General features: G+C 44.8%; 1 protein-coding gene across 1 annotated transcript in view; it reads left to right on the forward strand.

The window, feature by feature from the left end:
* LOC120023316 (fibronectin type III domain-containing protein 5-like) overlaps window positions 1-13,559 on the forward strand; it is a 28,176-nt gene extending 14,617 nt beyond the window's left edge. The window contains exons 2-7 of the mRNA XM_038967336.1: window positions 5,006-5,121; window positions 5,693-5,894; window positions 12,165-12,248; window positions 12,638-12,771; window positions 13,310-13,363; window positions 13,455-13,559. Of these exons, the coding sequence (XP_038823264.1) occupies window positions 5,006-5,121; window positions 5,693-5,894; window positions 12,165-12,248; window positions 12,638-12,771; window positions 13,310-13,363; window positions 13,455-13,559 (695 nt within the window). The remainder of the gene's footprint in view (window positions 1-5,005; window positions 5,122-5,692; window positions 5,895-12,164; window positions 12,249-12,637; window positions 12,772-13,309; window positions 13,364-13,454) is intronic.
* Window positions 13,560-14,493: the final 934 nt, after the last annotated feature.

Consider the following 14,493-nt stretch of genomic DNA (forward strand, 5'->3'; position numbering starts at 1 on the left):
GGATGGGAACTAGATTTCATTTGTAGTTAACAGACGAGCAGTACGGCGGCTTGTCAAATAATCAACACTGCCACCTGTGCTCCTTTGCTTTTGAATTAGCTGCATTCTCAGATGCGATACTACACAACGCAGCATTGATTTTCATACTCTGGCTTTTTACATTTAATTACACAAGTGAGGGGGAGAGTGAGTGGGTGAGAGAGTGAAAGTGAGAGGCTATTTCGGCGCTCGCATCTTTGCAGCTCTTTAGGCCAGCGGGTTGGAGAATTATTTTGTCAAAAGTTAATAACTAATGTCTCCTCAAAAGAGGAAAGCCCTGGAGGTATGTTTATCATGGAGCATGGCGAGTGAAAAGCCATGGAAAAGACACACACACCCACACACTGTTCTCTGGGGCTTTGGGAAAGGGGCTGGAAGCCACACTCCAGTGGTTCGCTTTCTGGGTTGTACATTTCCACAGTAAACTATAGACAGTAACATTTTCTATGTTAAACCAGGCCCTAATGAGCTCCTGGTTGGGATGAGTGGCAACCCTGATTAGAAGCACCTGCTGCTCACCGGTTGTTCTCTACAAATGCTGTTTTGAATTAAAATAAAACTGTACCTACACACTGAGGAGGGCGGTAAAGCCGAAACGTCTGTGTACGCTATTCCTGATGCAGTAAAAAATAATACAAGTGAATGGAATAATGAAGTAAGCTTTATGCAACATCTTTTTGAGTGCGAAACCAGTACACTTTGTTGTTTATGGGAGATGTCAACCCCCTCTGTGCCCCTAGAACTATAAATGTAGGGTAAACCTGGACTGTATCTCTACCCATACTGTACTTGTTCTGCCAATCAAAACCAGAGAGTGCATAGTACAAACCGTGCTAACAGTATGAAGTGAGTCATAGCGTGCTGTAGTGGAGAGGCTGTGGATTGATAGGGAGGTGTTGGCGGGAGATGATGCAGAGATGATGAGGGGGTGGGGTAGGGATAGGGGGTGCCAAGCCTGAACTCTTTCCTTCTATTGTCTGAAGTGGAGGAGGCAGTGAGCAGCTCCCACAGAAGTGTCAGTCAGCCGGAGCACCGTTTACACTCCGGAGGACTAGGAGACTGTCTGCAGCCCACCTGTCAGGAGAGGCTCTACTGGAGAATGTCCACACAACCAGATAGATCGGAGACAGGTAGAGATGACGAGAGAGAGCGTTTCAGAGATTTGAAAGAGTCAGCTAGAGAATGAAAGAGAGAATGGCTGAACGAAAGCAGAGGGAAAGAGAGAGAGAGAGAAAGACTATAAGAAAGATGGAAAGAGGAAGAGAAAGAGTGACCAAGAGAACAGGAAAATGTTTTGTTTCTCTGCGTCCATCCAGGGACAATAAGCAGTGAAAAATAGACTGAGGCTCGATAAAGGCTGTAATGAAACAGGTGATAGTGCATTCATAATTGAACATGGCATCGTGTTATGGCTCCCAGTCTCGCCCTGTACACCTAACGCAGACATTCATTTTTCAACAGCTGTTTAAGATGCCAAATGAAACACATTAACTCTATTGTTCCAACTCTCCTTTAGGCTTTACTGCTGTTTCTTTAACTGCTGTGGGTGTGAGAATGACAACATGAATATATGCCTGCAATATAGTGTGTGTGTGTGTGTGTGTGTATGTGTGTGTGTGTGTGTGTGTGTGTGTGTGTGTGTGTGTGTGTGTGTGTGTGTGTGTGTGTGTGTGTGTGTGTGTGTGTGTGTGTGTGTGTGTGTGTGTGTGTGTGGTGTGGTGTGTGGTGTGTGTGTGTGTGTACTGCACAGTACAGTAAACCTGAGGAAGAGTAGGAATGACCTGAAAGCACAAAGGGAGAAGTGGTTGCCCTTGCAATCTCAATGACACGTTTGGGGGGGGGGTATTGAAAAGCCACTTGTGATTCCCCCAGCATGCTCGTTAGCGTCAGGCGAAGACGTGTTAATGAACATGTGCTAATTTATTGTCCAGCAGGGTCGGCTATCGCTTAGAGACAGCAACCCAAGGTTCACTTCATTTGTCTATTTATGGTCTCTCATTGCTAATGCCAGAGAAAAGCACCACAGTATTGGCCCACTTTAATATTCTACTCCCCTCGGGCCATTACTGCCAGCATGCAGACTATATGTCTGTCTGTGGGATATTTACCCATGAGATGAGAAGGGTGTCTTTGATTGCTGAGCAGTAAGTGCTCTATGAGCACAGAGGCATGAAAGGATGAAATGCTGCAGGACCAGACCAGGGTCTTAGATCAGGCAGAGGCAAAGCAACTCAGTCAGACATCAGCCTGCGTTCAACACTCAGAGAGAGCAGCTATACAGATATACAGTTCACAGGTTGAGGGGGGAGTACTACTGTCTTTCCCAGGTCAGAGGGTTTGGTGGTCTGGGGGGGGGGGGGGGGGGGGGCTGGTATGAGTTGAGAGAGAAGGGCCTGTGGAGGCCAGAGAAGAACGTTCATTAAATAATCATAGGCTTTATTGATCAAGGGCAGCTGGAGTACTGTGACAATAAGACTAAGCAGAAGACAGGGTTTGTGTGTGCGTGCTTGCAAGTTAGTAAAGGCTCTTAAAATGGCGAGGGGAAATAGTACGTGCAAACTGCAAGCCAACAGTTTCAGTGTTTTATTTGTTTGTTGTCTGTAGGCTGGACAAAATCTAATTTAATGTGCACTGTACAATTAGTTTACTAGCAAACACACACAGACACCCATGCAAACATACTGCCTCTCTTTATATACCCCCTCTCTCCTTGAAAGACTGCCGAGCTGTCACCCACTGAACACTGTCATCCTCATGACACGGCCCAGCACGCCACACACTACCTCCTGTCCCTCTGATGACTCCGCTAACAAAGACATGCTGGTATCTGCTCCCTCACACACACACACACACACACACACACACACACACACACACACACACACACACACACACACACACACACACACACACACACACACACACACACACACACACACACACACACACACACACACACACACACACAGAGTTCTGAGTCAAAGTCATCCCCATCTCTCATCCTGTGGTCCTGGCGGTGTGTGAGTGAGAGAGTTTATGGAGACATCTGTCTGCTGTTTCATTAGTCCTGACTCACACTTCACGTCATGGGGATGTATGAGAGTTTCCTGTCTTGGCCACCGTCCGCCAAGGAGTACATCCCCCAATTACTAGGCCATGATTTACACTGCCTAGCTAAAAACAAGAGTGAGCGCTAACACGCTCAATAACTCATCTGAATACATCTGCAGCACTAAATAGATTTATGTGTCGGAATAACGTAACATGATTATGAGTGTCCACTCTCATTTATCTGTTCCCGTCCCTCCTGTGTCTCATCACACAAACCCATCAATCCTCAATGTCTCAGACTGTTTACCATACTGAAGTGTACATGTGACACGGAGGGGCTAAGAGACAGGGCGCCCTCCCTCTGACAGTGAAGGAACATGGAAGATTGCATGTTCATTTACTCTGCAGACACTCCCCCATCACATGAGTCATCACCACCAAAGCCCTCTGATCATTCAGGTAAGCCCTGATAATGATTCTCCCATTCACTATCTGGAATGTATGAATTGAAAGTGTCATTGAAGAACAGTTGGCATGTCCCTGCTCCAGCAGAGTTTGGATCTCTCATTCATTTGTAATCACAGCGTCATATGCTCACTTATTCGATTAAGTATGCTGCCAGGTGTAAACATCTGAATACAGTACACACACACACACACACACACACACACACACACACACACACACAACTAGCATGCACGCACACAAAACTGTAAATGTATTGCACAGCAACAAATCATTACTTTGAAGTGATGTAGCACAAGCCCTGATTAAACTGTCAATGGTTTGCAGCACGCACAACATATCATTACACTGAATAATAAAAAGTAATCCAACTCTATATACACTGGAGTGTACAAAACATTAAGAACACCTGCTCTTTCCATGACATAGACTGACCAGGTGAATCCAGGTGAAAGCTATGATCCCCTATTGATGTCACTTGTTAAATCCACTTTAATTAGTTTAGATGAAAGGGAGGAGACAGGTTAAAGAAGGATTTTTAAGCCTTGAGGCATGAGATTGTGTATGTGTGCCATTCAGAGGATGAATGGGCAAGACAAAATATTTAAGTGCCTTTGAACGGGGTATGGTAGTAGGTGTCAGGCACATCAGTTTGAGTGTGTCAAGAACTGCAAAGCTGCTGGGTTTTTCACGCTCAACAGTTTCCCGTGTGTATCAAGAATGGTCCACCCAAAGGACATCCAGCCAACTTGACACAACTGTGGGAAGTATTGGAGTCCACATGGGCTAGCATCCCTGTGGAATGCTTTCGACACCTTGTAGAGTCCATGCCCCGATGAATTGAGGATGTTCTGAGGGCAAAAAGGGGTGCAACTAAACGTTAGGAAGGTGTTCCTAATGTTTTGTACACTCAGTGTACATGTACATTATTTTGAGTTGAGTGTAATTTCACTGAATATTCAACTGACTCTAAATGTGAACCTATTCAAAATTCAACCCTTAATTGCGGGGCCATTTAAAATTCAACCCCTACAAACCGCTCCACTCTAGATTTGATTGCACTTGTATTTCTTATGAGTCCTAATTATGCTGAATGGATGTGAATACTGAATCAGGCCACAGCTCTTCCTGGGTGAGTAACAGTGAACAGTGAAACCAGCTGTGGGGGGTTGCAGTGATCAGAGGCCTCCGTTTGTAGTAAGCACCAGACTCCACAGTCTGATGGCCAATCTGTAGATCATACTGTCTAGAATAGCCAAGCTCTCCTGTGGAGTAGCTTATTAACCGCTCTGTGATTGTAGGGACTGTTTGAAGTACTATATTGAATCCATGTAAATAATACATGTACCCATTACCGTACCTACTGTATCCTACCCAGTACCCACTAGACAGTAAACTTAATTTGCTTCATGTGTATCTTTTCTCTCTCTCTCCCTGTCTGTGTTTGCAGACAGTTTGGCGGCTCCTGTCAATGTGACCATCAAGGCTCTGAAGTCCAACTCTGCCGTGGTGACATGGGACATCCCCGAGGGGGACCTTGTCATCGGCTTTGCCATCACACAGCAGGTGAGAGCGAGAGGGAGCGCAGTGCGGGGGAGGAGACCCACCCGCACACACAAACACTCACACTCTCGCCAATAGGAGATCAAATAGTATCTGCCACCAATCCCTACTCACCGTCTCTCCATTGCGTCCCTGCGTTGCTGGCCAGCGGCTTGTTTTGCGGAACCGTTGTGTCACGGGACGCTGTGTTGCCAGGACGATCCCGTCAGGGTGCCTGTCTCTTCGACAACAGCAGTGGAAGATGGCAGCTGTGTAAAGAGGGAAAGCAATAACATTTCCCACTTGCACACAGTCACTCTACCCTGCACAATGGTTAGGCTCCATTCTAGCCAATCAGCAGATGATTTCCTGGTCCCAGAGGCCCAGCTAAGAGCCCCGGTTCTGCCCATCTCCTGACTGCTGCTCCCTCTCTCCACACAGTCTATTTCTGTCTACTATTACTGTACAGTATGTGATAACTGGGATTGAAGTTCACCAGGGCTCAATGCTGTGTGTGAGACTTCTACTCAACATCAGTGAATAGTTTTGTGTTACACTGCTCACTAAACGCACCTCTGTGATGATGTGCCAACAGAAGAAGGACGTGCGCATGCTGCGCTTCATCCAGGAAGTGAACACCACCACCCGATCCTGTGCATTATGGGACTTGGAGGAGGAGACCGACTACATTGTGCACGTGCAGTCCATCAGCATGAGTGGGCCCATGAGTCAGCACAGCGAACCCCTGCGCTTCCGCACGCCCAAGGAGTCTGAGACACAGGCCTCGAAGAGTAAAGGTAAACAACTCTAGAATCTCACACACAACTTTAGGATAAGACTGAAGCTAATACATAAAGTATCTATGGAGAAAACAAAGTTCGAAGCACTTCTCCAGGTTCCCGTACCTTGCTGTAATACAGGTACAGTGCCAAAAAAGGCAGAGGAAACCCTGTGCACAGCAGTATGTCCACATACAATGCAGAGAGTAAGGCTTGCAGTTGGACTGTTGACAACTTTTGACTGATTCCATAAAGGCCAATACAAATCAATGGGGACACAAAGCGTGAAATTAAGTTTCACAACAGAATGCTCTTAAACATCAAGCGCTCTTACAACAATTTATGAATATAACACCTTCAGGGTATAGTTTGTGGTATATTGATGTGCCTCTATGCATTCACCCCCAACTGCCCCCCGGGCCTGCCCTGTACTCTATCTACAGTAAGGGTAATGCATTTGTCAAAGTGGTGATGAGATATTCAGGGCAGCGTGATGCAAATCGATGTGCTTTTGGCTCGCACCCTTCCCTCACCCCCTCGCTCCTTTACTCCTCACAGACACTCACAGCCTGACTCCTTCACTCACAGACACTCCCACCCTGGCTCCTTCACTCACAGACTCCTCACAGACACTCACACCCTGGCTCCTTCACTCACTGACTCCTTCACTCACTGACTCCTCACAGACACTCACAGCCTTGCTCCTTCACTCACTGACTCCTCACAGACACTCACACCCTGGCTCCTTCACTCACAGACTCCTCACAGACACTCACAGCCTTGCTCCTTCACTCACTGACTCCTCACAGACACTCACACCCTGGCTCCTTCACTCACTGACTCCTCACAGACACTCACAGGAAGCAGAGGCAGGGGGCTTGTGGTTCTGGGAACATTTCACAGTCACAGTAGCAAAGGCTCTTTGGGCACACACACTAATCCCAGGTAATTTAGTTGGGATATTGTCAGGAATCTCAGCTAGGAGAAACTAGCACAAAGGGATACAGAATGCTACAAACAGCCTCATCAGACACATACAGACCTACAGTCCCTAGGCTCAGACCAACCCAGAGCTAGATCCCTATAGGTGGATGAGATGAGACGAGAACCTGTGCAGCGAAAGTGGTGTTAGTGTGTGAGTGATGGCTGGGCTGAGGTGAGATAAATGTGCGGGTCTCAGAGAAGTGTTTGTTTCCTTGTGTACAGCCAGGCAGCCACTGTGATAAATGGCTACAGTATTAAGGCATGACTCAGCGCCGGTCGCATAATGATGCAGCCTCCATATCCCTCTCTATCCCTCTACATCAGTGGTATTCAAACTTTTTCAATGGGCACCCCATTTTTCCTGCAATAATTTCTCGGGACCCCATTTTTTTCACAAGAATTTCACACAACCCCACCCTAAATATAATGACAGAACCTTAAAATCGGTACATTTCGATTTTTACAGCTACAAATAACCTTCAATTCATTACATTTAACTCTTATCAAAATGAAGAAACGAATAAATATATTTACTGAATAAAATTATATGTTTTGTAATTATCTTTCTCAAAAGCGTATTCACACCCCTTGACTACACACAATACCCCATAATGACGAAGTGAAAACACGTTTTTATACATTTTAGCTAATTTATTCAAAATTAAATATAGAAATAACTATTTGACATAAGTATTCACACCCCTGAGTCAATACTTTGTAGAAGCACCTTTGGCAGAGATTACAGCTGGGAGTCTTTCTGGGTAAACCTCTAAGAGCTTTCCACACCTGGATTGTGCAACATTTGCCCATTATTCTTTTCCAAATTCTTCAATCTCTGCCAAATTGGATGTTGATCATTGCTAGACAACCATTTTCAAGTCTTGCCATAGATTTTCAAGTAGATTGATGTCAAAACCGTAACTCAGCTACTCAGGAGCATTCACTGCCTTCTTGGTAAGCAACTCCAGTGTAGATTTGGCCTTGTGTTTTAGGTTATTGTCCTTCTGAAAGGTGAATTCATATCCCAGTGTCTGGTGGAAAGCAGACTAAAGCAGGTTTTCCTGTAGGATTTTGCCTGTGTTTAGCTCCATTCTGTAAAAATGTTTATCTGGAAAATCTCCATGGTCCTTAACGATTACAAGCATACCCATAACATGATGCAACCAAAGCTATGCATGAAAATATGAAGAGTGGTACTCAGTAATGTGATGTATTGGATTTGTCCCAAACATAACATTTTGAATTCAGGACAAAAAGTGAAATCCATTGCCACATTTTTTGCAGTATTAGTTTAGTGCCTTGTTGCAAACAGTTTTGGAATATTTTCACTCTGTCAATTAGGTTAGTATTGTGGAGTAGCTACAATGTTGTTGATTCATCCTCAGTTTTCTCCTATCACAGCCATTAAACTTTCTAACTGTTTTAAAGTCTCCATTGGCCTCATGGTGAAATCCCTGAGCGGTTTCCTTCTCTGGCAAATTAGTTAGAAAGGACGCCTGTATCTTTGTAGTGACTGGGTGTATTGGTACACCATCCAAAGTGTAATTAATAAGTTCACCATGCTCAAAGGGATATTCAATGTCTGCTTTTTAAATTTTTTATCTACCTTCCAATAGGTGCTCTTCTTTGCGAGGCATCGGAAAACCTCCCTGGTCTTTGTGGTTGAATCTGTGTTTGAAATTCACTGCTCGACTGTGGGACCTTACAGATAATTGTATGTGTGGGGTGTAGAGAAGAGGAAGTCATTCAAAAATCATGTTAAACACTGTTATAGCACACAAAGTGAGTCCATGCAACTTATTATGTGACTTTTTAAGCACATTTTTTCACTTGAATATATTTTGGCTTGCCATAAAAGGGTTAAATACTTATAGACTCAAGACATTTCAGCTTTTCATAATCAATTAATTTGTCCAAATTTTCACAAACATAATTCCACTTTAACAATATGGGTTACTTTGTTTTGGCCAGTGACAGAAAATCTCAATTTAATCCATTTAAAACCACAAACTGTTGAAAAAGTAAAGGGGTGTGAATTCTTTCTGAAGGCACCGTATGTCCGCTGCAGAGAGACATGAGAGGATGAGAAAAGAAGATGACGAACAAGCTATAGGATGAAAAATACCAGAGTTTTGGCGCAGGCAGTGGCAACCCGTCATTCAGGGCAAAGCCCGACTTGTTAATCTAAACAGAACAAAACAAAAAGTGGACATTCATTTACTTATTTTTGCCTGTTTTGCATATTATTTTGGCATTAATACGTGTCACATATCAGTTTGCAAACAATGTAAAAAAATTAAATAATATTTGAGTTAATAAAGCCACACAAATATGACCTGTTTTTCCTTTTCTTGAGTAAGGCAGCTCCAAAATGCACGTGTTTCAACCTAGCTCAGAGCTTTCTGTGGTGGTGGGGCAGCCAGCGGAAAATACGGAGCGGTTGTTAATGTTCTCTAGTTGCGCCATGATTGGCTCAGTGTTCTGTCACTGAAAAAAACATAAAAACGTTATTTAGATTTAAATATATATATATATTTTTTTTTATACTGAAATATCAAGTATTCAGACCCTTTACTCAGTACTTTGTTGAAGCGCCCTTGGCAGCGATGACAGACTCAAGTCTTCTTTGGTATGATGCTACAAGCTTGGCACACCTGTATTTGGGGAGTTTCTCACATTCTTCTCTGTAGATCCTCTCAAGCTCAGTCAGGTTGGATGGGGAGCGTCGCTACACAGGTCTCTCCAGAGATGTTCGATCTAGTTCAAGTCTGGGCTCTGGCTGGGCCACTCAAGGACATTGAGACTTATCCCGAAGCCACTCCTGCGTTGTCTTGGCTGTGTGCTTAGGGTTGTTGTCCTGTTGGAAGGTGACCCTTCGCCCCTGTCTGAGGTCCCGAACACTCTGGAGCAGGTTTTCATCAAGGATCTCTGTACTTTGCACCATTCATCTTTTCCTTGATCCTGACTAGTCTCCCAGTCCCTGTCGCTGAAAAACATCCCCACAGCATGATGCTGCCACCACCATGCTTCACCATAGGGATGGTGCCAAGTTTCCTCCAGACGTGATGATTGGCATTCAGGCCAAAGAGTTCAATTCTGGTTTCATCAGACCAGAGAATCTTGTTTCACATGGTCTTAGAGTCCTTTAGGTGCCTTTTGGCAACCTCCAAGTGGGCTGTCATGTGCCTTTTACTGAAGGGTGGTTTCCATCTGGCCACTCTACCATAAAGGCCTGATTGGTGGAGTGCTGCAGAGGTGGTTGTCCTTCTGGAAGGTTCTCCTAGAGGAACTCTGGAGCTCTGTCAGAGTGACCATCGGGTTCTTGGCCACCTCCCTGATCAAGGCCAAGAACCCAATGGTCACTGGTCGCCCGGCTCAGTTTGGCCGGGCGACCAGCTCTAGGAAGGGTCTTGGTGGTTCCAAACTTCTTCCATTTAAGAATTATGGAGGCCACCTTTCAATGCTGCAGAAATGTTTTGGTACCCTTCCCAAGATCTGTGCCTCGACACAATCCTGTGTCGGAGTTCTATGGACAAATCCTTTGACCTCATAAGTTGGTTTTTGCTCTGACATGCACTGTCAACTGAGGGACCTTATCAATGGAAACAAAATGCACCTGAGCTCAATTTCGAGTTTCACAGGAAAGGGTGTTTTTTTCTTTTTCGATTTGTCATTATGGGGTATTGTGTGTAGATTGATGAGGTAAAACATTTATTTAATCCATTTTAGAACGAGGCTGTAACGTAACAAAATGTGGAAAAAGTGAAGAGGTCTGAATACTTTTCAAATGCACTGTATGTGTTTGTCACCCAAGACCATAGCTATAGAACCAGCATTTGGTCTGTGACCAAGACTCTTGATGATGGAGGTTTTCTAGCTAGACCAGCGGGACAACTCCCTCCTGGATGTCTGCAAAACTGTGCTGCAGTAAAACAGGTGTATTACACTCCAAGACTATGTCTTTACTCATATAATCCTGCAGCTATACAGCATACAGTTTACCATGTCCCTGAATGCTCCTACCTGCAAACTTCCTCCTCTACAAACAGTACAGCCCCACCTCTCCCTGCAGAGGACTCAACCTGACTCTAGGATTGGAGACAGTCTTTGACATTAGAACTGACCTATATTAGCTATATGGAGGCCATCTGGCAGCGATGTCAGGAGCCCCTGGCTTTCCAGCTTGGATTGGTTAATGTCAAGGTACATAGACTCATCGATTGTCTGAATCAGTCATTGGGAGAACCTGCTGGAGCGTGGTGAAGCTACCCAGGTACATTAGAATTTCAGTGTCTCTGCCTACTTCTGTTTGGTCTTTAAATGGGGGGCACTTGTGTGCTGAACTTTAGCCAGCTCTCTACTGAATTCATAAACATGTTGCTTTGTATGAGTGGACATTGAACACACACAAACACACACTTCTCTGATCTTTTTTGGCCCTTAGGACTATAATAATGATTATTGAGTTCTATTTAGGCCCAACTCAATCGATCGTGGCTGCTGTGATTAACTCTCTCTCTCCAACCCCTTCAGAGTGGGGATCCCCACTGACCCTGTCTCAGGCTTATGTATTCTCTTCATGCCCAGCTTCTACTGAATACTTTGACACCATCAGCCTCTCTCAGAAAGTGGGCAAATTGAGGCATTGTGCTGTGCGGTTCCCACATAGCAGCGCTCTTCAATGAGGAGATAATTGTGGAGGCTGTGCACAAGTTGTTAGGGTTGAGTCAGAATCACCTGGAATCATGAAAAACGTGGCCTGTTTAAAGCAGTGCTAGCTGACAGAAAGACAGTGGTGAGTGGCGCCATCCTGGGACTGAAGAAGAATAGAGAGATCAGTCTACACAATAGGGGGTGTCAGGAGCTAATGGTTCTATCCAGCTGACACAGAGCAGACCTACTCCTGATTATGTATAATTACAGTAGAGACCAGTGGAGGCTGCTGAGGGGAGAACGGCTCACATTAATTGCCCGAACGGAGCAAATGGAATGGCACCAAACACCTTGAAAGCATGCATTTGGTGTATTTGATACCATTCCACTGATTCCAGTCATTAACACGAGCTCGTTCTCCCCAATTAAGGTGCCACCAACCTCCTGTTGTAGAGACGAGGTCTACTGGACTGAAGTTCTGCCCGGCATATTCACTTAGCAGATGACGGCTTTCACCCCAACACTCCCCCATCATTAGACTGACCTGTCAGGAGAACCTGGGTTTAATAAGCTGCCAGTTACCAATAATAACTCTGATGATAATGTTGCCATGGTGATGAACTGATTGTGCTGCTGTATTTGACACTCCAGACGAGGTGACCATGGAGGAAGTGGGAGCTCAGCTGAGGGCAGGGGAGTTCATCATTATCGTGGTGGTGCTGATCATGTGGGCAGGTGAGGGGTGGAATGTTTCAAAAGGTCAGAGTGCTACCCACACACTAGGGTTACAAAATTCCAGTAAATTTCGCCAAATTCCCAGGTATTCCAGAAATCCTGGTTGCAGGAATCTGGATTTCCTGCTTATTCCCTTCTGATTCCGGGAACTTCCAACCAGGATTTCTTGAAAACATGGTATTTTGGGAAAAGTTACTGGAATTTTGCAACCCTACCACACACACACCCTCATGAATGTAGAAAAAAATAAAAGGTATTTTTAAACAAATATGGTCCACAACTTGATGTAATTTGTCCATGCTAAATGATTTCCGTCTGCTTTTCACTGCGGTAATGTGGTTGTTATTTACGATCTTTATGTGTATGCCCTTTTCTCCTCTCTCTGTCAGGTGTGATCGCTCTCTTCTGCCGTCAGTATGACATCATCAAAGACAACGAGCCTAACACCAACAAGGACAAAGCCAAGACCTCATCAGAGTGCAGTACTCCAGAGCACCCGACGGGGGGGCTGTTGCGCAGTAAGGTATAACCCCTTCTCCTCCCCACTGAGTCCCCACCGTCACCGGGCAGGTGAATCGTCCCAGCGACTTAAAAAAGGTCCACTTTCACCAGCAGTTAACACTCCCATAACACCATTAGAGCTACGCCCACCACATAACAGAATATGCATTGATTTACTAGCATTTATGACAGCACTTCATCCAAAAAATAAACTGTTAAAATGCAAAACATGCATCTCCAGGCCATAAATTATAACAATGCTATAAATCCAAAGCCTTTCAAATCAATGCATAGACAGCCCATACGCTGGCATGATTGTCCCATGTCCATTCGCTCCTCTCCATCTCCCTCAACAACTGGCTAATGCCCTCTGCCAACTAAACCAATTGACACTAAAATGATCAAAATACCCCATCTCCCTTCCAGAGAGAAAGCATCATAACCCTCCCATTCTGTCCAGGCGCTCCATGCTCATACACTAGCAGAATTATACTTTATTCCAGGTTTAGAGACTGGCCTTCATCTTTTTCATCACTGCTGTTTCCCTTCTTCCCCTCCAGTTCCCCAAGAACAACAACAACAACAACCGGGCGCCATCTGTGAACATCATCGAGGTGTGACGGCCAGAACACTCTCTAATCCAAAGGATTGAGTGTATTCTAAACAGAGCAACCAAAGGGCCCTTTATGCCCATCTGCTTGTTAGGATGAGGCTGGGACTATGGGTCGTGGCCAGCCCTTTGGCATGGGGCCTGGGTGTGAACTGGGCCCTCAGGACTCCAGGGTCCAGGTCTCAGAGGAGAGGCTCTAGATGTGGTAGCAGGACTGTGGCTGTCACTGCTCTAATTATTGCCAGAAGGTCAAGGAGATAAGGGCCAAATGGGTTCAGCTATGAGTTGAGAGAGAGGAGAAATGAACATGGCCAGGGGACTGCATATAACCAGGGCCAGAGACCCTCTCTCTCAGCTTGTTGTTAATGAACTGAAACACACTGTCCCGGCCCCTGTTCCCCATACTGCAACCAAGGCTTGAGCACTGTGCACCGTGTGAAAATGAACTCCCCCTACTGCATCTCCTCTCTTACAGTGTTTATTTATTTGCCTCCTATTATGCTCATTTGCTGTAAGGCACATACTGTACTCCTTACTATTGTTTACCTCCTTTGACATATTATACCTCTTATTCAAATTATATATCACTGTATCTGTTTCATTTTTTATCAATCTATTCACGACAACTTCTTATTGCTAAAGTACCAGTTTTATAGATCTCCTTCTAGCTAAACTCCCTGAAACCTCCTCTGAGATGTGTTTTCATTCGATCAGAGAGCTAGTTAGTTCCCCTCTCAGGGAATCCAGACAATACAAGGCTAATTTTGGAGGCCTTTCTGAAGCAAGCTGGTGGCTATGACGTCAGAGCAAGATCAAAAGGAGCACTCAAGACACCCGTGCGGCAGAATTCTCCATTTATCTGGCGAATTAAAGCTTGTTAGCTCTGACAGCAGAAAAGAACGTTGTCATTTATAAACAAATCTGGTCTCTACATTTATCATTGATTTACCTTAAATATAACCATTTCCTTTAAAGGTCCAATGCAGCCATTTTTTTACCTCAATATCAAATCATCTCTGGACAACAATGCTACTGTGTTTGTTTTTGGTTAAAATGATCAAAAAGAAGAAAAAATTAGCTTCTTAGCAAAGAGCAATTTCTCAAGCAAGAATTATGCTAGGACCATCTGGGAGT

The sequence above is a fragment of the Salvelinus namaycush genome, chromosome 28, assembly GCF_016432855.1.
Source record: "Salvelinus namaycush isolate Seneca chromosome 28, SaNama_1.0, whole genome shotgun sequence".
NCBI classification, from domain to species: Eukaryota; Metazoa; Chordata; class Actinopteri; order Salmoniformes; family Salmonidae; genus Salvelinus; species Salvelinus namaycush.